Raw genomic sequence first — 20,704 nt, 5'->3', positions numbered from 1 at the left:
TGTAGATGATCGCTGACTAGACCTCGCGACGCGCCACGCGACTGAATTAATGTCGATAAGCTGGTACGAAAGTAAGACTTCAAGGTATCAGGCTAAACTATTCAAGTTTGTAATGGATGAAATCACGTTCGTGTATGGTTGATACACACCGCAAATTCGTAGACCCTGGAATGATTTAGTTTGGTCAATTGAGGCTTTAGTTATGGCTTTCGTAAGTAAATTTCATTGATAGGCACCATGAAAGTCTAAACCAAATATATTCACTCTCAATCTAAAAAAAACGACCCCTTTAGTCTCTATTTTGTGAGGTTCGTTTAGTAAATTAGCATCGGTAGGTTCCATCGATGTGCGCAGTGTGATGCGAGTCGTGCTGCCAAAAGGTAACCATGAGCAATGAATTTCAACGTGGCCTTCACGAAGAGCGGCAATGGACAGACTCAAACACCTCAACCTGGTATGATGTCGCTGATACGATCCTTTGAGTATTCTGATGTGGAGTCTTCCGATGACGACGATGACGTTGTCGCTGATAACCATGACGACGGTGAACACGAAAATGAGACAACTGAGGTCCAGCAAACTTATGAAAGATATGGCATTGGTGCTAAATTGTTGATAAAAATGGGGTACGAACAGGGCAAAGCCCTCGGTTCCGGTGACAAGGGATTGGTCAATCCACTCGATGTGAAGCTTCGACCGAAAGGTCTAGGGGTAGGTGGCATTAATGAGAAAACAGAACAAGCAGAACAAATGGCTAAACCTCTGCATTCGCCAGATGAAACCACTGAATCGGATGGCAAGTTTGTAAGGGACTATATCCAGCTCATTGATCAGCTAGAAGACCTCGGTGTCTCTGTACCGACTACTTTCAAGCAAGCCGCTGAAAGTCGAGATAAAACGGTACTTGAAACTCACAACTCACGGCTTAGACGAATAACCCTGGAATTGTTAGCGTTGAGCAACGAAGAAGTGGAATTACAATCGACATTAGCTCGACTTCCCCTGGTATATGGGTTGATTGATGATGAAATAAGTTCTACGATAAATGATGAAGCAGTTTTGATAAACGTTGAAAGAGGAGTTCTTCCACTGCGTATTTGTCTCTCAGAAGTGCTCTCCGAACTGGTATTCTTGACCCTCATCGATACGATAAAAGATGAAGCTAGTCTCGAAGAACTCACGTCATTCCGTCAAGAGTTCGATGAAAAATTTGGAACGAGTGATCAATATGACCAGATAATCGACGAAATTGCCAGGGAACGGTGTAAAGTGGCGCTTGACTCTGGAGATTTCGACGCTGTCAAGGATATCACGGAATTACAACCTCAAGTTGAACAAGAGGTCGTGATCCCTCACATACAGTCCCAATTGAATCACTGGAACCTATTCCGAGAAAGGTTACCCGCCAGTATCATAAACATTTTTGGAGAATTTCGTTTCGGCTTGAGCGCCTTGAGCAAATTGATCGCTCCAGTGGAGACTAAAGTTTGGGAGTTTGTTCACAATTTGACACACGAGGTGCAAAACGCTAGTAAGGACGACCTCAAACACTATAGGGTTCAACTTGGTGATATATGTGACACATGGAGTCGATTTATCGCTAAAGCGAGGGGCGACGATAGCTGGTATCGTATTGAAGCTGAAATGTGGCGGATGTTCCTTGAAATTGGCAGACTGGTTGCTGAGAGACCGATAGACGCAACCACAAAATGGGCGCTTGATGTAACGTTTGACATCAGCGATGAGACTGTCCGTGAATTGATATTTCTGATGGGCTTCGGAAACGCCTGGGTACGCCAATGTCGACGGAAAGCTGGCGAAGCAAATTGGCTCTCCGACTGGATGGAGTTCCTCTGGGATAATGGCTTTGGTGATGAAGACGTAATACGTTGGTATGTCAACAAGGCGTGCTATTGTCGAGACCATCCGAGCGATCCGATTGAGCTTCCAAAGTTGAAGTGGAAACAGAATCCAGAGCCACCATCAAACTCTAGCGTTGAAACCGTCATTGAGTATTTGAGAAGTATTAACGCTTCTTGCATTGCATAAAAGAATTTAATGAGCTATAATGAATGATATCACTTTCAACTTACACAAGGGAATGTCTACGGTAGAGCATTGCAAAAGCATACTGCTTGCTCGTTTAGTTGGTCGAGCTACCCCTCCCGCGCGGCGCTACTGAAATTTGTCAATTTGTTAGTGTCGTTATGCCGGCTTGATGAGATCGTTTTTCCCGGTGAGCAATCATACAAAATCAACTTCCGAGATAGAGCTTGCGACCCATTACACTTCATAGTAAAACATCATAGGATAATCTTCTTCTCCATTTTAGTGCAACATATATTGCCGTTTGTAAGCTAACGGTGGCTAACCCCGCATCTTAGTTTTAATCTCGGTAAATTTTGACGTGCACACGTCCTGCACACCTCTAAACCACTGAACCCTTCCACGCTTGGCACACCGACGAATCCTCCTGACGATAGGGCAATGAACGACGAGGTCCTCTCACGCCTTATGGCGGTCATAGAGAACCAACAACGGCAAATTTCCCATCAACAGGAGATTTTGGACCGCACAAACGCCACTCTCGACGCGATATCGTCCAAAATGGGCGAGCTCCTTCTTGACACCAGCAAGCCCCGTCGGAAGCAGAGTCTGCCGTTACCTCCAGAAATCTGGTGTGAGATCTTTGAAAATTTGACTCAAGTCGACATCTTGGTCGTCTGCCAAGTGTGCCAGGAGTGGCACCGGCTTGGACTTACCAAGCTACAAAAACGCATATTTGTTGATTCCCCAGAGCTGGCTTTCAAAGTGGCATTGGCCATTGATTGCGAGTTCTACCGCAATTATACCGGGGTCAACTACGATTCTTTCATGCAACTTGCGGGCGAGGATTATCTTGACCCTCGATACGTTAAAGAGATCGTGTTCAACAACCCCTGTTTCTCTCCTCGCTTCATTTACAAATTCAGTGAAAAGTTCCCTTACACGGACTTCAGTATCATTCTGTCCCTGTACTACAAAAACGTGGTGAACGACAAAGTCAATGTCCGAACCCTCCAGGTAGAGTGCGACGAACTCAGCAATTTCACCCAATGGGCTGGCTCCATTCGGAACATCAATATTTTGAAGGAAACTGCTGAGACGTATGTGAACTTGAGTAAATTTCACAATCTCAAGCGTTTAGCACTTCCTGATTGTCCTGTGGTCAACTATAATGGACCCAAAATGTTATTGGATCTGTTAGTACTTCGAGGACTTTTCAATCCAAGTGTGTTGAAATTTGTGAATATGTCTCACTTGCGTCTGTTGCACTTGACGTTTGAAAGAGACATGAGTGGCAAGTTTCTTAAACGTATGCATCGCCTCACAAACTTGTCCATCCTGTTTGACTGGCATGACGACCTTGTGCCACTGTTTGAATACTTCATGAGTCACTTGAAGCGGAATATTTTGCGGTTTATTCGCTTTCATGGCATAGAACCGTTCAATTTGACTGAAGTGCTGCGGGTCATAAGCAGTCAGCGTGAACTGCTTCAGCATCTCATCGTCGCTCATAAGTTCGCCTTGGAAATCGTGTTTTTCGACATTACGGCTGTGATTCGCAACATGCGAGTTGACGAAGGTTATCGCGAAGAAGAAATCACCGAGTGGTTCAAGAGCTTTAAAGGCAATCAATTTCCAAACTTGAAGTATGTGGTCGTCAATGGTAAAACATGGCATATACAACGAAGCTTGGGTGAATACTTGTACCGGAAAGTAATTGTAGACCAAATATAGTAAAGGTATGGTATTAATGATAGCTCTATGAATGATTAAGTAGGCCTCTTTCAATGAGACTTCTCTCCGTGTATGCATGAAGACCCTCTTGGGCCTTTTGGATTCGAATACGATCTCTTGCTGCCAACCCACGCGTTTGGTGGATGTGCATTTGTTGTTTGACAGGCTTCGAAGAAACACTCCCTTCTGTGACTTCGATTACATTCGCCAATGCCTTGGGTAACTCTATTGGTTGGTCCCCAAGTTCATTGTAGTGTTGCCTCAAAAGTTGCCACTGTCTCGATTCGCTCTCGGTCGTCTCATTGAGGTCACGACCCAAAACTCGAACCTTGGCCGCTATGTTGAACATAGGTTTCCCAAGCACGTTCAAAAGCGTTGTTGTTTCCGATGAACAATTGAATGCCAGTTTCATGTCACTTAACAAGCCATTGATGATCACCATTGCTGTAGGTATAATATTTTCGCCTTCTTGATTGACGGCGTTGATGAGTTTAGCGTAGATGTATGGATGCATGGCGGGGGTCGTTTCCGTCATCTTGAAGTACCAATACAACATCATCGATGCCTTTACCCCCTGCCGATCATTTATACCCTCGATAATCAGTTTGAGAGTGTAGGAGTCTGGAGTGACGCCCTCTAATAATTGAGGCAAGTGATGAGGTTGATGCAACGACTTGTGGAAGATCACCTTATTGAATAAGCCGTTTTCTTGTTGCCAATTGGTCCGCTTAAGGTCATGTTCAATGAATCTTATGAGATCATTTGTGTTTGTTGTGGTCTTCGCATAATCGTCAACAATCCTGAGAACAAGCCCAGGTGTAAGTGGAATGCCAGCAGCATTCATTTGTGCCAAAAGGTACTCACGTAAAAAGATATTGGTTGTTGCATCGTAAACACGTGCGTAAGTGTCCAAGTTAAGTGGAATTCCCATGTGGACGGCGAAGCCAATACTTCGCTTGAGAATGCTTAGAGTTGATGTTGTTGCTCGCCCATGACTGTGGTTTGCTGCCAATCGCAAAAGATGGTTAATGGTGTCGGTATTAGGTGAATGACCATCATGTGTCATGACGAGAAGCAATTGACGAGCAAACAGACTTTGATTTTTGCGCCCAAACCAGTAAATAAGCTCATTATAAGTATGAACCAGCCGGTAGGGGCGAAACTTGGGATTGGAAAGATCATGAGTCCATAGGAGAATATCAGGCACAAGGCCCAGCAGTAACGACAGCAGGTTGCGATAGTGGTATGTGGTACGGCAAAGTGACGAAATGTAGTCTCGAAAGGTCTCTGAGGTGAATGCTTGTGGCATTTTTGGAAGCTCTTCAAACAGCTGTTGTGTGTGGGGTCCCCGGTTTTGCTCATGCTCAGCGAGGGCAGCCGCGACCCTACTCGGCAGGTCAGCAATACCCTTGAGATGATTAGGAGTTCCCTTTATCATCGTTTGAACGACGGATTCGTATCGGGTCTTTTCATCCAAGTAGTTTTTGAACTGTTGTTTTGCCAGCATCGACTGCTGTCGTTGCCAGTTGAGCCGAGCCTTTTGACTATCGAAATGTTTGACTTCGTTGTAGACCTTCAAGTTCTCTATGTTCAACGGTCTTAGAAAGTTCTGATATACCTGGGTTTGATAGTTGTGGAGATGCGGCCGCCATCTTCGTAGGTCGTTTTTCGACACCCACCTGGTGACTTTTTTGGGATGATTCGAGGCAGCGTCGCCTCCAAATGCCACCGCCCCGCTTGGTTTCGATAGTGATGGGAAATCAGGGGTCGATTTGGCTATTCGAGATAGCGTCAGCTTGACGTGAAGCAGGGCCATCCCAACGGTGTTCGGTGCGCTTGTCCCGCAAATCGCACTGATTTAGACGAGTACGACAGAGTGCAGAGATCACAATAGATATACGTGGTCGCGTCGACTGCATGTCACGGACTTGGGGGGATCATCTTTCTTCGATCTGTGGTTAAGGTCGAATGATATTTAATTGGATTATAAAAATTTTAGGCGCTGCCTTCGCATATAAAATGACTGAGACATGAGATGGGGAAATGTCCTGACGCATCATATGAGTATTTCTTATACGCTACAACATAGTGGCTGTAATGTTACACTAGATAACTATAGGTATTGTTGTTTGTGAAAGATGGTTGTCTAAAGTGTCATGTAATTCAGGTCATCACAATAAGGCGTAAATAACACCCAACAAGAGCAAATTGGGCGAGGTCAACAACGACGCACCACCGGTCTTCGTCCCAGAAGTGGACGAGAACGTCGCAGACGGCGAACTCAGGGACGCCAGCAGCACGGCAGCGCCAGAAGTCTGAGTGCTGTTGTTGCGACCACCAGAGCCACCGTGACCAGCAGCAACAGCGCCACCAAGAAGAGCACCACCAGCGGCACCAGCCACGAGACCACCAGCACCAGAACTACCCGATCCCGACGAACCAGTGTTGCCAGTATTGCCAGTGTTACCGGTGTTGCCAGTGTTACCAGTAGTACCACCAGTGTTGGAAGTGCCCAGGTTGGACCCACTGCCATCACCACGGCTACCACCACTACCACCAGAGCCCAGGCCACCCAGGCCCGAGCCACTACCGGAGGAGCCCAGGCCAGAACCACCCAGGGAACCCAGCGAGCCCAGTGACGACCCACCGCCGTCACCGCGACTGCCACCGCCACTCAGGCCGCTGCCGCTAGAACTGCCACCGGAACTGCCGCCAGAGCTACCACCGGAACTGCCGCCAGAGCTGCCACCACCACCACCACCACGGCCACCGCCTCCTTTTCTCTTCTCGAGGGGCACCAAGCCCTGTTCCTGGGTCTCAATCACAAGCGCCAGCACAAAGAGGGCCACTAGTAAACAATAAACACTGCTAGATAGTCTCATTATCTGCTTTGGGAAGAGATCAGCGTGGGTTTTTCAGATAAGGGTGGGATACTCCGCGCTTAAAACCGCGACTCCGCCAGTTGCTCGTATTCACATTCCAGTCACGTCGCCGTGTAATGGTCACGTGCCGCGCACCCAAAAGTTGATCATCGAACATCTCATCGACATCACTTCGAAGTTGCCATAATGAGCTCACCTCAAAGGGAAGGCTTCGCTGAGCCCGCTTCCATTTCGCATGCTGCCTTCGGTCAAGCTCTGACTAAGTCGTTGGGGGTCCGCTACAACTGTGCTCAGTGCTCCGCCCTGTTCTCTTTGGGTAAAAATGACGCCATTAGATGCAAAGAATGTGGTCACCGGGTTATCTACAAGGCTAGAACTCGGCGCATGGTTCAGTTTGAAGCTCGTTGAACACAGAACCGGCGAAGCATCTTTAATGACTTGGGGCAAAATTTGAACTATCTGTGGATTAGTTTGTGTATATTAGGTAATTTTATAAAAGCATCGATTTCAAAGAAACTACGGAAACGACAGTTGTCAGTACCAGAACTGTGATTGTCTATTGTCGATCAAACTTGCTTGCTTCCTTGTAGTTTGCCACTGCGGCTTGCTTTGCGCTCCATAAACACTAAAACGCGGACATAACTCAGAATAACTCGATTTGAATCACGTAGCCATGGCGTATTTGATGCGGGTGGATGTGGCTATGGTTGAAATTTTGATAAGCTTGGCTACCTCCACGATCTTGGCATAAAGCATCCCACCATCATCACGCTTGAAAGCATTTAAGCTATGGGGCAAAGGATCAACGAATGATCCACTTTCATAAAGCTTCTAACAACAAAGCTTTACAACTGATTTTTGTAGCATTGATCTTTGCACTAGCTTTTTGAAATAGAGTTTCGTTTACGTCAAGAGTTTAAAGTTTCATGCAAAATCGCAGGTTTCCGATTCCCTGAACGTGTATTTTGAACCAATAAAACACCCGAGGTTTTTAATCTATAATAGTTGTGTATATGCTCCATCGTTATAATTTGGAGAACAACTCTAATATGACACATAGAATCATGCAAAATCCGAAATTTGCAATCAACACTTGTCCGATACGGCCGTCTATAGTCCACGAATTTCGAGGCACAATATAAAGTAGGTAAGCGCAGTTGAGTATGATCATGATGGCCGCAGTCGATCCAATCAGAGTTACATGAAGTGGATACGAAGAGCCCGACATCGACAACAACCCGCTCGTGCCAAGGCAAGTCATTGCCAAAAGAGGCCCGCCAAAACAAGCCCCAAACGCCATCACCGGCATACCCATTTTCGCAATTGTCACATTAGAGATGAGATCACCAATGGAGTTGCCCCAGGCAAAGATGGTGAGCCCCAAAATGTCATTAGATAAATGCCATATGATTCCCAAAAATTGAAGCACAGTCACGATATTTCCCGCGATGAGCAGGATGAACTGAATTGCCACAAGGAAACCAAACACAGCGGCAAAATTTGTGATTAAGTTGTGGTGACGGTACATTTGCGAAACAAAGTATGCAATTCCCACCGCCGCAGCGACAGCTACAAATGGAGTATACCACTTGAACCGCAATAAGGAGAACGTCAACCATATACTGCCGGCGACACACTGTACAATGAGACGCTGTTTGTCAGCATTGTTATCATTTATGGGGGTTGCGTTAGCATCTCTGACGGGTATAAACCACAGAAGCGTCCATCTTATAGGGTGGATAAATGCTAACAAAATCAGTAATACTGTGGGCGCAAACTTTGCAACTTGATCCGGCACATGTCCCTGTTCGTCCTCTTCAAGATAGATCGCTTGACTATACCGTGACAAGTCTTTCATCATCATGGTGAGACCAAAGGTCCCCGATACGCCCCATTTGGCCGTTTCAAAGTTTTCAATTGTCACCTCCTCGCCCGTGTCATGCCGGCCGGCCTCGACATCAAAATTGGCACGCGCACGAGCCTCGCTTGTTTGGGCTTCTAAGCGATTGTTATCATAATGGTTCATCATCATAACCACCAAGATGTAAGCAACATAAGCAATGATGAGGGCAAAGCAAAGGAAAACTGTCAACTTACGCTCCGCAATGCTGATAAACATGAAGGCATCCATGAGCATGAACATGGCGATGTTGCCGTAGAGCATTCTTGGGTTAACTTTGATGGGGTGGATCAAACTGATGATCCCTACCACAAACGTGATAATAAATAAACAGGAACCCAATAGTTCCGATAATGCAAGCAGTCCCTCGCCCATGGATATGGCTTTGAAGGTACTCATAATGTCGGGTGCCCCATTTCCGAATGCAAGAAGAGTGAGACCAGCAAAATCTTCAGACAATCCGATGGCTTTGGATATGGTACACAAGTTTGGACACAAGTAGTCAGCGGCGGTTATGCCAAGGGCGACGAAGCAAGCCGTCAAAAAGAGTAGAGCGCCAACTAAGGCCACCACGCCAGACTGGCAATAGTAACTGGCAAGCCACCATATATGTAGACCACCGCCGGAACAATTGGACTGTATGTATTCACAAGGAGAATCCAGAAGATATGGAAGACACCTGACCGTCCCATTCACGGCTTCGGCCACATATGTCATCGCTGGAAAGTGTTGTAGACTCGTCTAGAAACGATAACGCTTTGCGGGGCACGTAACATACTGCATGGTAGCGCGTGAATATATACTTTAAATTTGGAAAGGGACTAATTATAGCAGTACAAATTTGAGACAAATTGTTAGTACACGGGAGAAATCGAGTGACATCACCTCTGTGTCCTGATGTTGCTCATTAAAAGCTACTGTATAAATGGTATTTTGATATTTAGGCAGTGTTTTCCAAAGCAGCAATTAACACATGAAACATTAATAAGGTTAGCATCAGTGTACCGTGTGGAATACAGCAATTTCAACCAGCTCCAATGAGCCAAGAGAATTGTATAAATAAAGCAGAGGATGGTAGATCTACGTATCTTACTACAGACTTCATTGTCAAAAATTGGACGATTTTCTTAAGCTCAAAACCGGAATCAGATGATACATCTCCCCACACATGCTTGTTCAAATAAAGACGAGTTATCGACTGTTTAGACACACACAATCTCTATTAGTTACCGTGACACACTCATACACGTCAAGTTAACGTAAACTCCCAACGCGAATTCAATATTTCAATCACGTGACTTGACTGCGAACCAACCACATCCATCGAAATACTCATCCAACAAAGGACCGAATCGATCATGAGATTTACCAGAGTGTTACGTCAGGCAGAAGAAGTTTTGGTGAAGTCCGCTTCTGGTTACCCCACCGGTTTGACTGGGTTGTACCAACACCCCAACCCCAGACCCGCTCTCATTGCCCTCTACAACCACACCCTCGACTTCTTGAAGACTGAGTTCCCCTCCAACTCGGTGTACCGTCAATCGGTCGAAGCCTTGACCAAGAACAGATTGCAAATTGTTGAATCTGAGGAAATCCGGGAAAACATTGAATCCAAGATCGGCTCGGGTTTGATCGAAGAAGTCGTTGTCCAAGCTCACGAAGAGTTGACCTTGGCCAAGGAATTAGCCAAGCTCAAGGTTTGGGAAGAATTGGAAGAACCCCCTCTTGAAGACCAATGGGTTTACTTTGGCAAGAAGGTTTAAAAATTGCATTTACATAATAATGAACGAGATTAAATTAATTTTCGTATCATCTGATACCCTGTAACATATTTGATAGGATGCACTTATTGTGGACATAGTAAGGCCGCAATGATAATACGACTTAACGGTTCGTTTAGTAGCATATATTAAAACACACTCATTAGACATCATTTAACAGCAGTTGTTTTTAGCACTGGATTCGCCGCTCTTGGACACATCGATACCTTGGGGCAGCGACACCGGTTCGTCCACCTCCTTATCGAGAATAATCCCCGCCAATTCGTAGAAGATAGAGTCGACGTTTTCGTTGGACTTAGCCAGAGCTTCAAGGAAAGGAACATTCAACTTCGAAGCCAACGCTTGACCTTCTTCCTTGGACACCTGTCTTCCTGCTTCGTCATCACACTTGTTACCAACCAAGAAAATCTGGGCATTCTCATTAGCATATTGAATCACGGTTTGGTACCAGTTTTCGACATTTTCAAACGTTCTAGAATCAGTGACGTCGTAGATCAAAACGATACCCATGGCACCCCGGTAGTAGGCGGTGGTGATGGTACGGAAACGTTCTTGACCGGCAGTGTCCCACACTTGCAACTTAATTTTCTTGCCCTTGACTTCGATGGTCCGGATCTTGAAGTCAATGCCAATGGTAGTGATAAACGACGGGTTGAACTTGGATTCAACGAATCGCAAAAGAAGACACGACTTGCCGACGCCGGAGTCGCCGACAAGCAACAATTTCATGATCTTGTCGAAGGATCTGCTAGGAGCTTTGCCAGACATGGTGCCGAGGGTTTTGGTGGCACTTCAAATGATACAGCTGGTTTTGGTGCGACCGCGGGTAGTGTGCCGCCCACTATTTCCTCCAGTACTACGATGCCTACACTAAATTTTTCGGGCAAAAGAAACGTCGGGGGGCTCAGTGTGGGAGGGGTGAAACATGGAGCAATCCCGCATTCGCGAGATAAATTGTGGTCATTCGAGTGACGAGGTTCGGCGAAGCGACGGTCATCACCGTCCCCGAGCCATGCATTAATGGCGCAGTCGCGACTTGTGTACAGGGTGCTGGCAGTGCCACGAGCGTCGGGCCCCGGCAATCGATGAGCCGAGGTATCTACACTATTTTGAATGGGTTAATTGTTTTCCATCATGATACAGTTTGGAGCTTGCCCGGTTGATTGGTGTTAATTCGTCGCGTTTATAACGTATTTTGAGCGTCGCGATTTACCTCCTATCAATAGACATGATAGACAGAATTGACCGAGCAACTGCCGTAACCTACCATATGCAGGTACGATATCGATATGCCAAAATGACTTCGTCGTATAGTGTGGCCGGGCCTAGGCCATTGAAATCTAACTCATTGACGATCTCATTATCTATAACCACTAAATTACAAAAACACTTCAGCGTTGATCTCAACGGAAGATGCAGCGAACGGTAATTCGAAGTATTGCAACACTTCAGGGTGCAAAACGCCGATGGCACCAATATGTTGTTCTTTAGCGCCTTCAGCGGGTCTGAACATGATCTTGGCACCTCTACCTTGAAAGAACGTAGGGTTTTCCTTGTCTTCCACAATCCAGTAACCCCGGCCCAGGTCCTTGGTGGGGTCTTCCAACCACTTAGTTCTCATGGTTTGCATGATCTTGCCGAGAAGACCTTGAACGTATTCAAAACCAGAAGTCTTACCGGCGTACACAGCACACCAGTTTCTTTGGTTGAAAGCACCTCTTTCAAGTTCAGGGTTCTTGAGAACAATGTCACCGCATTCGAACACCTTGATGGGCAAAGAGTGCTTACGGTTTTCCTTGATGGTCTTCAAAATACCGGGCAACAAAGTAGTGCGCACGACTTGGTATTCAACGGTCTTGGGGTTTTCCAACTTGACGGCGGTCTTGTTGTCATCGACTTGTCTTAAGAACTTGAAGTTTTCGTCGTGGGAGCACAAGGTAAGCGGCAAAGTTTCCACGTAGCCAGCTTGCGCCAGAGCTTGACGAATAATGTCAGCAACCTTGTTCACGGGTAAAGGTTGGGCAACCAAAGTTTCGGCCTTAGGCTTAGTCTTCTTCAAGTTGTTGTAACCGTAGGCGATGGCCACGTCTTCCATGATGTCACATTGGTGCAAAATGTCCGAACGAGTGATGGGAACCTCAACTTCCAATTTGTTGTCACCAGCAGGCTTAGCTTGCAACGACATCTTCTTGAGCAAGTCGGCGATCTGGTCGCCGGAGTAGTCAAGACCCACGCACGAGTTGATGTAGTCGATTTCAGCTTCAGCCTTTCTGGGGGTGACGTTGGGAACAACTCTGGTTTCACCGTTGTGTTCGGAGATGACCTTGACCGGTTCAATTTCGAAGGGCTTCTTACAGTAACCAGAGAACATGGCAACCATGGTGTTAACGACGATGTCGGTCTTGGTCTTATCGGTACCAGTAACATCGATGAACACATTCTTGGTGTCAAGGGTGATCTTCGAGTGGTCGGAGTTGATAATAGGAGGCATCGAACCCACAGTACGGTTGGCATCCAAGATCATGGGGTACACGGGGGAATCACGAATGAGATGCAAGAATCTACCGATGTGCTTGTCGTTTTCGTAAAATTCCATCAATTCGGGACCAGTCATTTCCTTGGTTTGGTTGAGAGGAGCGAACTTGACGTCTTCAGGCTTCAATCCTTCGTAGGTGAAAGGAGGGGTCAACTTGTCGAGATCATGGGTACCAATAGCCACCAACGATCTGTTACGACACAAGTTGGCGTGCAACTTGTCTTGCAAAGCGATGAAAGAGTCGTACTTTCTTTCGTCGAATTCAATACCACGCAAAATCGCACCAGCGGCGTAGGGTCTGACTTCGTTAACCAGTTCCTTGATAGTCAACGTAACTTCGGGAGTGGCAGGGTTGAGGGTGTACTTGGGAGCTTCCTTGTTGCCCAAGAATTCGTTAAGGGCTTGGGCAATGCCTTCAATGCACAACATGTCGTACCGGTTGGCGGGGACTTCGATCTTCAACTGAGGCCGTTCGTCGGTACCCTTGACATCTTCGGTGGTGTCTTCATCGAGTTCAATGCCGAACTCGAAACAGAGTTCGTCAAACTCTTCGGTGGTGTACTCCTTACCGAGAAGCTCGTAAAGATCAGCCTTGTCAACGGCAACAGTGGGCATGGCTCTTGTCTGTTCTTAGCGATTCCAATTTGAAAAATTTGACCATGCGCGCGCTGCCACTGCGCAGCCTCTGAGTCAACCGTTGAACCTACCCCAGAGTGAGAACAAATCGTGACCTTCTAAATCGATTAATATGTATCATTATGGTAGTTTTGTGCAATGATATAGGTAACTATTTCAGGATATTAAGTGTCGTGAGGTCGACTTATCCAGCCGAGGGTTTTTGACGGTTATTTTTGACAATGTCCGATTGCCGAGTGCTTGACTCACTATCGTCAAACAAATCCTTCTCTTCATTAAGCAATGTCTTAGGGTGTTGCCGAGCTTCAGCTACTAACGCAGCACCCACAGTTTCGCCTAGATCGTGGTGTGCTAATTCATTAACCTCTTGCTGAACATCAAAGAGAGGTGTATCGCCATCAACATCATATTCTTCATGAGGGTTTGAGTCACCCTCTTCGTTGCCATTAGCGCCGGGAGAGTTTTGCTTCTTCTCACGAATCTCCCACCACAGACGGTTTTTGGGCTTGAACCAGCTCGCCCAAGTTTTCTTTTTGTTTTCATTCTTTTGTTCCTCCATCATCTTTGCTCTTGCTTCGTCAAATTCCAGCAATAATTTACGTTGTCGCTCGTTTGTTTCGGGATCAGGCTCTTCGATTTCAACGAATTCATCCTTCAACACTTCCCAACCGAATTCTTTGAGGATTTTAGGGATTGCCGATCTATATGACATGTGCCCATCGACAAATGGAGTACAGTCGAAGTCATCAATGCCAAACTTCTCGATCGCCGACAAGCCAGCCACCGACAGTAACCCACCCAGGGTAGCTCGGAAAAGGTACCCCAAAATCCAATCATTCTTGGCATAGCCGTTGACGTACTTCCCAGAAACCACCGACCGAGCTAAAGCTAAATGATCATTGTTGATGGCAACGGGGGTACCTAACAATATGACATTTTCAACTAAGCCATAACAGTCCCGCTTCGCAAGCTCAATCAAGCACAGATAGATGAGCCGAGCGCCGAGGGAAAACCCAACAAGAGTAATGGGGCGAACACCCATATTCCCGCTGATTAAAGTGTCTGCCAAGATTTTGCCAGCTTTCCATGCTCGATCCAACGAAACACTCCATGGGTTATCGATAAGATAGGTCAATTTCGACAACAAGACAGGTAATTGAATCGCCAGCATCAATGCGGATAAAATCGTTGCCCCTAAAATCTGTTGAATCGACGAGGTCAATGCTTCAGAAGCCAAAATTGTTATTGTTTGACCCATCAGTTGCAACATGTCGGGTTCCCAAAGCAACGAAAAGATATCACCCATCACTGGATCAACAGTAGAAAATGGCAACCGCACATCATCTAGTTTACCATTCATCCATCCAGAGACTGTGATAATCAAATTTGTGCGCTTGTTATTGTGGAGAGGCTTAAACTCAAAGGTGTGTACATCACCGGCTCGTCGTTTACCAGCCTTATTACCAACCTTAGCACCAATGACTACACCGGTGGTAGTGATAATAGCACTCCCACCAACACCGGCGAGGAAACTTGAGGTACCCGTAATCCCGATCGTGGTGAAACCTGCAGCCAAACCAGCCCCAATAACGGGGGCCAACAAACCCATGGACAAACCAATAGCTAAGGACCCGCCCAAAGTTGCAAGACCAATATATGCAAGTCGCCGTTTGCGATTTTTCTTTATATGACGATCAATGAACTTATTATCGTCTAACTTCGTATCATCGTTTTCGAGACTCTTGTCCTTATTTTCAAGTTCAAGCACATCAATGAGACGACGTTCAAACTGATGAATCTCGATATAACCAATGCCAATGAGCTTTGCAAATTTTACCAATAGGGTTCGCAGTCGCAGGTCGTAGTACCCATCGCTGACGAGGATGAGGAAAAGATCACAAATGATCACCCATCTTATGTCGAAATTTGGGTTGTGATAAGTGATCGACTTATCTAATAATGATGCCGTCAAATCATTTGATTCGACACCATGCTTGCTCAAGTTTTCGATCATTTGATTTTCCTCCTTAAGCAACGCCATATGTTCGAAAAGCTTATCCAAGACATAGAGTGTCCAATTGCTGAAATTCTTTTGCCCCATACTTAAGTGACGGGCAATTTTGTTAGAGGTGTGCAATTTGAGTTTAGCAAGATCGGTTGCCATATCGACAGTGATAAGCTTGATGATACCAACATATGCGAATCTTTGAGCTTCAGTAAGCATATCCTTGGTATGTTCAAGAGTTTGCATGGAATCAACAATATCGTCATTATCGAAATCCAGATCCGAAAGTTCATCAGTGCGTTCCAATGCAATATCTTCCTTGTCATACTCCTTTTTGTCGCCAGGAGCTTTAGTACGAGCATGGGTTGTGAAGAGAAAGTCCGTCTGGCGGTCCATTTCAGCATACTTCGCCACTTGCTCGGCTGTGTCGATCTTGGTGTAACCTTGGGTATAAGCTGCATGACCAAGAGAGTCGTATTCATCTTTGGTGAATTCAAGCTCACCTTTTTCGTTATAGTAGTCCATCTCGGTGAATGTCAGCATCACCTTCCAGTTTTTGTCATTAAAAAAATCGTCGTCGTCATTTCCCTTCAACTCAACTTTGTCTAGTTCTGGTTCAGCGGGTAGAGGATCCGTTTGATTTCGGTTCAAAGTATTGCCCGCCGGAGATTTGACCTGAGGGGATGCCATCAGTATACGTGAGGGAGCCGTAGTTGGCAGTAGAGTCAGAGACAAGTCCGAATGGGAACGAATGAACTTCTGGGACAACACGTCATCCAGACCGACACGTTTCATGTCAAACTCAACGAAACTCGTCTCTCGGGGCAGCATAAACGCCAAATCAACTTCATCCTCGTCTGCAGCGGGTAATAGCAGCGGTAGCGACGGGAGAGCCAGGGCCGTCTTCCTCAGTTGCATGAAGTGACGTCGAGTTGACGCCACGTGCAGCAACTCGATGTTGGACAGAGAAGTCTCTGTGGGGCTACCTCCGTCCATGTTGTCCAGGTGCAGCACTTTGGTATCACCGGAACAATCGTGTTGATCACGTGTAATCTAGTTGGAAGCGAGTACGGTGCAGACTGATGTCAACAGGCGTCGCGAAAAAGCAGAGGATTAGACAAAGACAAACATAAAAATGGCGACGACGCTGATTTTGTGACTGGATTCTACGAGGAAGTAGAGAGTTAATGCGCTACAAAAATGATACGGGTATTTTGAAGAATAGATGTGTGCAACATGGTTTTACTCAAACTTCATCAGCCTATAAAGACCTCAAAGCCAAGTTCAGGAATATGTTGCCGTGGACGAATGGCGTGCATCATCACCCGAAGGCGAGAGCTCAGCCGGCCCACTCATTTTACAATCTGTCGACGGAGATTACTCTGTAACAAGGTCCCCGAAGGAACTTAATCGTACTGTTCTTCCTAACATCTCCTCCAACCATCGATCAACCGCCGAAGCAGGACAAACAGTTGAAGCAGTATTGTAGTCAGGCAACTGGCACAATAACTTACTTACTTCACGAGCGCCGAACTGCTACGACTTCCACCTACAGTCAACCACAGCACGAGTCCATAGTCATCTGAGGGGCAACCGCAGCACAGATTGATGATGAAGAAAAGAAGTGCGATGCCTACAAATTTATATTCACCAACGCGATGCGATCCTGCATATAACTTGATAACCCGGACTTTACCTGAATTCAAGGGTTGATGATATACACTAAACCAGGACAATGAGTAACCGCCGAGCTCAAAAATACCGTGAGCGTCAAGAATTACGACAGCAGATTGAAGAAGAAGAGGAAGCCGAAGTGCCCTCCGTAACTTCTTCAAACGAGCATCTCCCCTTCGCCAGTGAAGAATGCATCGAACCAGAGAAGGTTATCGAAATGTTCAAGACGTGTCTTGCTGACATTTTGGAGAGCGAAGATCTTCAAGATGTAATTCAAGAGGTCAAAGGCGATTTATACCGTCGTGATTACCTTGTAGCTTTTGACGACGATGAAAAACGATACGCCTACGCCCTGCGATGGACTCCCTCCCGAGCAATTGCGTACGCCTCTTTGTTTGGAAGCCTTGAACAGATCACAGAGTTGTTCAAGAGTAACGACGGACAGCGTAAGGCTCTATGTGTTGGTGGTGGTGCTGCCGGCGAACTTGTAGGTCTTGGAGCTGTCTATGCCAGACAGAAACAGCTTAACCCCCAATGTCCAGCACTCTCTGTTGACTTAGTTGATATTGCTAACTGGAAGAATGTTGTGGCGTCGCTTTACAACAACATGTCTTCGTGGTTCTATGATCCTTCCCAATTTACCACAAAATTCATGAAGAACGACATTTTAAGCCTGTCAATTTCGTTCTCAGACTATGACTTGATTACCGTTTTGTTCACTACCAATGAATTGTTTACTGAAAAGCGGAAAGAGACTATCGGCTTTTTGAGTCGCCTCCTGGCACAATGTAAGCCTGGTTCTTTGCTTTTGATGGCGGAGCTGGCAGGTTCTTACTCCCATATTGAGGTCGGGTCAAAGAAATTCCCTGTGCAAATGTTAATCGACATGGTTCTACTTGGGAAGAAGGGCGAAGACAATGGAGCATGGGAGGTAGTTGATCAAAGCGAATCTTGCTGGTATCGTGTTCGTGGAGAGTTGAACTACCCGATGAAACTTGAAAACATGCGGTTCTTTTATCGATTATACAAGCATAAGTAAGGAGTCCAAGGGTATATCGAGAAACTTTTCGCGTAATTCAGCCCTAAGCGATGTGATAGATGCATTTAGCGATTCATTATCATCAATAAGTGACTAAGAATCGGAATCTTTTTTAGGATCATGAACTGGTTTTTCAGTGGGTGCCCCAAGATCTGCGGTGTTTTCTGGAGTTTCATCATTGGGTGTTTCCACTTCCTTGGCGTTAACTTTATCGCTTTCGACATCATCTTTGAGATTTTCCCCGTCGGTAACAATTGGAGCATCTTTTCCTCTAGCGTTTTCGCTGTTGGTCTTGTTCAGTACCTTATTATCAACAGTCTTCTTATCATCTTGCTTCTCATTAGTATGTTTTTCATCAGCACTCTTTTCAACAGTAGTCTCGTCGTCAAGCTTCTTGGAATCAGCGGTTTCGTCATCGATGGGTTTGTTATCAACGTCCAACTTAGCGATAGCATCAGCAAGCTCAGTAACCTCCTTGTCATCACCCTGTGAAAGGGTTTTTAACTCTCCGTTCCACCCTAAGCGCTCCACTAAATCTTCAATCACCTTCTCGACGTCATCAATGATCACAAGATCCAGCTTTCTCTTAAAGTTACCGACACGGTTGTTGTTAATAAGAATTCTCGTCGCGTCTTTTCCAACTTCTTCGGGCAAGCTGGCGAATGGATATACCTGTAATGAGGTCCCCACGACTATGGCTAAATCAACGTCTTCGGCATCCTCCTCCCACAGATCAAAGAATTTAGAGGGTAATCCCTCACCAAAGAAGGTGATATCAGGTTTGACTAGTCCCCCACAAGAGCAACGAGGGATACCATCCTCGTTAAATTCTTTATGCATATGCTTTTTGATGGTGTCATTGTCCATCTCCTTGCTGCATTTGATACAATGATTCGTGGCAAATGAACCGTGGGCTTCAACGATCAATTCATCCTTTATCCCAGCGATGCGCTCGAGAGTATCAATATTCTGGGTGTAAATTCGATTGATCTGTCCGCGGTCTTGCAAGAGCTTTTGGAAGTAATGAAACTTTGTAGGCTTGAAATTGCCCGGGTACAATTCATGGGCTAATGTGTAAAACGGCAGGGGGTTCTCTTCGAAGTAATCGATATCAAAAACGGCTTCAGGATAAGGTAAATTGTATTGAGCCAAGTTGGCATAAAGACCCGTTTTGGGAGAGCGGAAGTCAGGGATACCCGCTCCTGTGGAGATCCCGGCACCTTGGAAAAAGGTGATCTTTCGCCCATCTTTAATCATCTGAGCCAAGGCATCTAGCGGAGGCATGGCGGGGTTGTTGCTTAAGCGGCCCGTAGTCGCACCCATGATGACCGATACTCAAGCAATCTGAATACAAGTGATCTGACGGGATAAAAGTAAACGGCGTATTTCCATATAGGTTGATCACTTCAAACAAGCCAACCAATTTTTGCTGTCTTTGCCAGACAAGTGGTATTTGCGGTTGTGGTGTATTGAGTCACGTGTCAGGGTGGATAAATCACTCGCATGTAACAAATCTGACGACCATATACCCCAGCCAGATGTCAAAGATGTAAGTATAATGTGCTATGTTCTGATTATGAAATATCGCTTGACACTAACATTAAAGCCCAAGAAATTTTAAGCTCCTTGAAGAGTTGGAGAAGGGGGAAAAGGGCCTCGGCGCCGAATCTGTCACTTACGGTTTGGTCAACCAAGATGACATTTCCATGACCTACTGGAACGGCACCATTCTCGGACCGCCTCATCTGACCTATGAAAACCGCATCTACCTGCTTACTATTGTTTGTGACGAGCTGTACCCTGATGCACCCCCGAAAGTCAGATTTTTGACCAAAATTAACTTGCCCTGCGTTGATCACGACGGCACCGTCGTTCCCGACAAATTCGATACGTTGAAAAACTGGAAGCGGAGCTATTCCATGGAGACGGTGTTGTTGGAATTAAGAATGGCGATGGCTTCTCCTGCTAACAAGCGCCTACCCCAACCCCAAGAAGGGACCATGTATTAGTGCATTATAGAGTCTAGTATCTTCGAAGTAAACGCTTTATCCTGATGCCTCCACTTCTTTCCACATCATGTCTCTGAACTCCTTTTCCGCCCCTTGGAAGTCGTCGACATCTTTAGCGTATTTCGGATCAGTAACAATATCACGATTGGTTTCGATATCGGTGATTTCAATGTTTGTCCATCGATCGACTTGGGTGACTTTTCCGTTTGTCTTTATTGTGTGTGGTAGGAGACACCGCTGAAAAAGACGTTTGAATGGCAAGCAAATGACTTCTTGTTGATCGTCCACGAACCGGAACGTGCACTCATGCTGTGTTATGCTTTTGAGCAGACAGTTGTATTTCTCTGGATTGTCGAGTGCCTGATACCGTCTCTCAATCTCGGCTCTGGAGTACACCGGTACTGGAGGCGACATGGGGAAAAGTCGCGCTCACGTCTCCGTATAAAGAGAGACCCTCTACAA

General features: G+C 46.0%; 12 protein-coding genes across 12 annotated transcripts; 4 read left to right on the top strand and 8 right to left on the bottom strand. All coding sequences in view use genetic code 12, as the record gives it.

Annotated features, from left to right (window-relative positions):
- Window positions 1-456: 456 nt before the first annotated feature.
- On the top strand, window positions 457-2,049 carry DIURU_001073 (mRNA splicing protein; the record flags this gene model as incomplete). The annotated part of the gene is made up of 1 exon (XM_034153577.1): window positions 457-2,049. One exon carries the CDS (start codon window positions 457-459, stop codon window positions 2,047-2,049), a length of 1,593 nt encoding a protein of 530 aa, XP_034014096.1.
- Window positions 2,050-2,487: 438 nt separating this feature from the next.
- On the top strand, window positions 2,488-3,780 carry DIURU_001072 (F-box protein; the record flags this gene model as incomplete). Its single annotated transcript, XM_034153576.1, has 1 exon — window positions 2,488-3,780. The coding sequence occupies one exon, from the start codon at window positions 2,488-2,490 to the stop codon at window positions 3,778-3,780; it is 1,293 nt and encodes a 430-aa protein (XP_034014095.1).
- A 25-nt stretch (window positions 3,781-3,805) lies between these two features.
- On the bottom strand, window positions 3,806-5,596 carry DIURU_001071 (uncharacterized protein; the record flags this gene model as incomplete). Its single annotated transcript, XM_034153575.1, has 1 exon — window positions 3,806-5,596. One exon carries the CDS (start codon window positions 5,594-5,596, stop codon window positions 3,806-3,808), a length of 1,791 nt encoding a protein of 596 aa, XP_034014094.1.
- Window positions 5,597-5,951: 355 nt separating this feature from the next.
- Window positions 5,952-6,662, bottom strand: DIURU_001070 (uncharacterized protein; the record flags this gene model as incomplete). Its single annotated transcript, XM_034153574.1, has 1 exon — window positions 5,952-6,662. The coding sequence occupies one exon, from the start codon at window positions 6,660-6,662 to the stop codon at window positions 5,952-5,954; it is 711 nt and encodes a 236-aa protein (XP_034014093.1).
- A 1,024-nt stretch (window positions 6,663-7,686) lies between these two features.
- DIURU_001069 (uncharacterized protein) lies at window positions 7,687-9,279 on the bottom strand (the record flags this gene model as incomplete). Its single annotated transcript, XM_034153572.1, has 1 exon — window positions 7,687-9,279. The coding sequence occupies one exon, from the start codon at window positions 9,277-9,279 to the stop codon at window positions 7,687-7,689; it is 1,593 nt and encodes a 530-aa protein (XP_034014092.1).
- Window positions 9,280-9,920: 641 nt separating this feature from the next.
- On the top strand, window positions 9,921-10,325 carry MCI4 (Mci4p; the record flags this gene model as incomplete). The annotated part of the gene is made up of 1 exon (XM_034153571.1): window positions 9,921-10,325. One exon carries the CDS (start codon window positions 9,921-9,923, stop codon window positions 10,323-10,325), a length of 405 nt encoding a protein of 134 aa, XP_034014091.1.
- A 171-nt stretch (window positions 10,326-10,496) lies between these two features.
- On the bottom strand, window positions 10,497-11,111 carry SEC4 (Rab family GTPase; the record flags this gene model as incomplete). Its single annotated transcript, XM_034153570.1, has 1 exon — window positions 10,497-11,111. The coding sequence occupies one exon, from the start codon at window positions 11,109-11,111 to the stop codon at window positions 10,497-10,499; it is 615 nt and encodes a 204-aa protein (XP_034014090.1).
- A 610-nt stretch (window positions 11,112-11,721) lies between these two features.
- Window positions 11,722-13,494, bottom strand: FRS1 (phenylalanine--tRNA ligase subunit beta; the record flags this gene model as incomplete). Its single annotated transcript, XM_034153569.1, has 1 exon — window positions 11,722-13,494. The coding sequence occupies one exon, from the start codon at window positions 13,492-13,494 to the stop codon at window positions 11,722-11,724; it is 1,773 nt and encodes a 590-aa protein (XP_034014089.1).
- Window positions 13,495-13,699: 205 nt separating this feature from the next.
- On the bottom strand, window positions 13,700-16,516 carry DIURU_001065 (uncharacterized protein; the record flags this gene model as incomplete). The annotated part of the gene is made up of 1 exon (XM_034153568.1): window positions 13,700-16,516. The coding sequence occupies one exon, from the start codon at window positions 16,514-16,516 to the stop codon at window positions 13,700-13,702; it is 2,817 nt and encodes a 938-aa protein (XP_034014088.1).
- A 739-nt stretch (window positions 16,517-17,255) lies between these two features.
- On the top strand, window positions 17,256-18,233 carry DIURU_001064 (25S rRNA (uracil2843-N3)-methyltransferase; the record flags this gene model as incomplete). Its single annotated transcript, XM_034153567.1, has 1 exon — window positions 17,256-18,233. One exon carries the CDS (start codon window positions 17,256-17,258, stop codon window positions 18,231-18,233), a length of 978 nt encoding a protein of 325 aa, XP_034014087.1.
- A 93-nt stretch (window positions 18,234-18,326) lies between these two features.
- Window positions 18,327-19,556, bottom strand: HST2 (histone deacetylase; the record flags this gene model as incomplete). The annotated part of the gene is made up of 1 exon (XM_034153566.1): window positions 18,327-19,556. One exon carries the CDS (start codon window positions 19,554-19,556, stop codon window positions 18,327-18,329), a length of 1,230 nt encoding a protein of 409 aa, XP_034014086.1.
- A 722-nt stretch (window positions 19,557-20,278) lies between these two features.
- DIURU_001062 (uncharacterized protein) lies at window positions 20,279-20,656 on the bottom strand (the record flags this gene model as incomplete). The annotated part of the gene is made up of 1 exon (XM_034153565.1): window positions 20,279-20,656. One exon carries the CDS (start codon window positions 20,654-20,656, stop codon window positions 20,279-20,281), a length of 378 nt encoding a protein of 125 aa, XP_034014085.1.
- Window positions 20,657-20,704: the final 48 nt, after the last annotated feature.

The sequence above is a fragment of the Diutina rugosa genome, assembly GCF_008704595.1.
Source record: "Diutina rugosa strain CBS 613 chromosome Unknown scaffold30_size158152, whole genome shotgun sequence".
Classification (NCBI taxonomy): Eukaryota; Fungi; Ascomycota; class Pichiomycetes; order Serinales; family Debaryomycetaceae; genus Diutina; species Diutina rugosa.
This window is presented reverse-complemented; position numbering and strand designations above follow the sequence as displayed.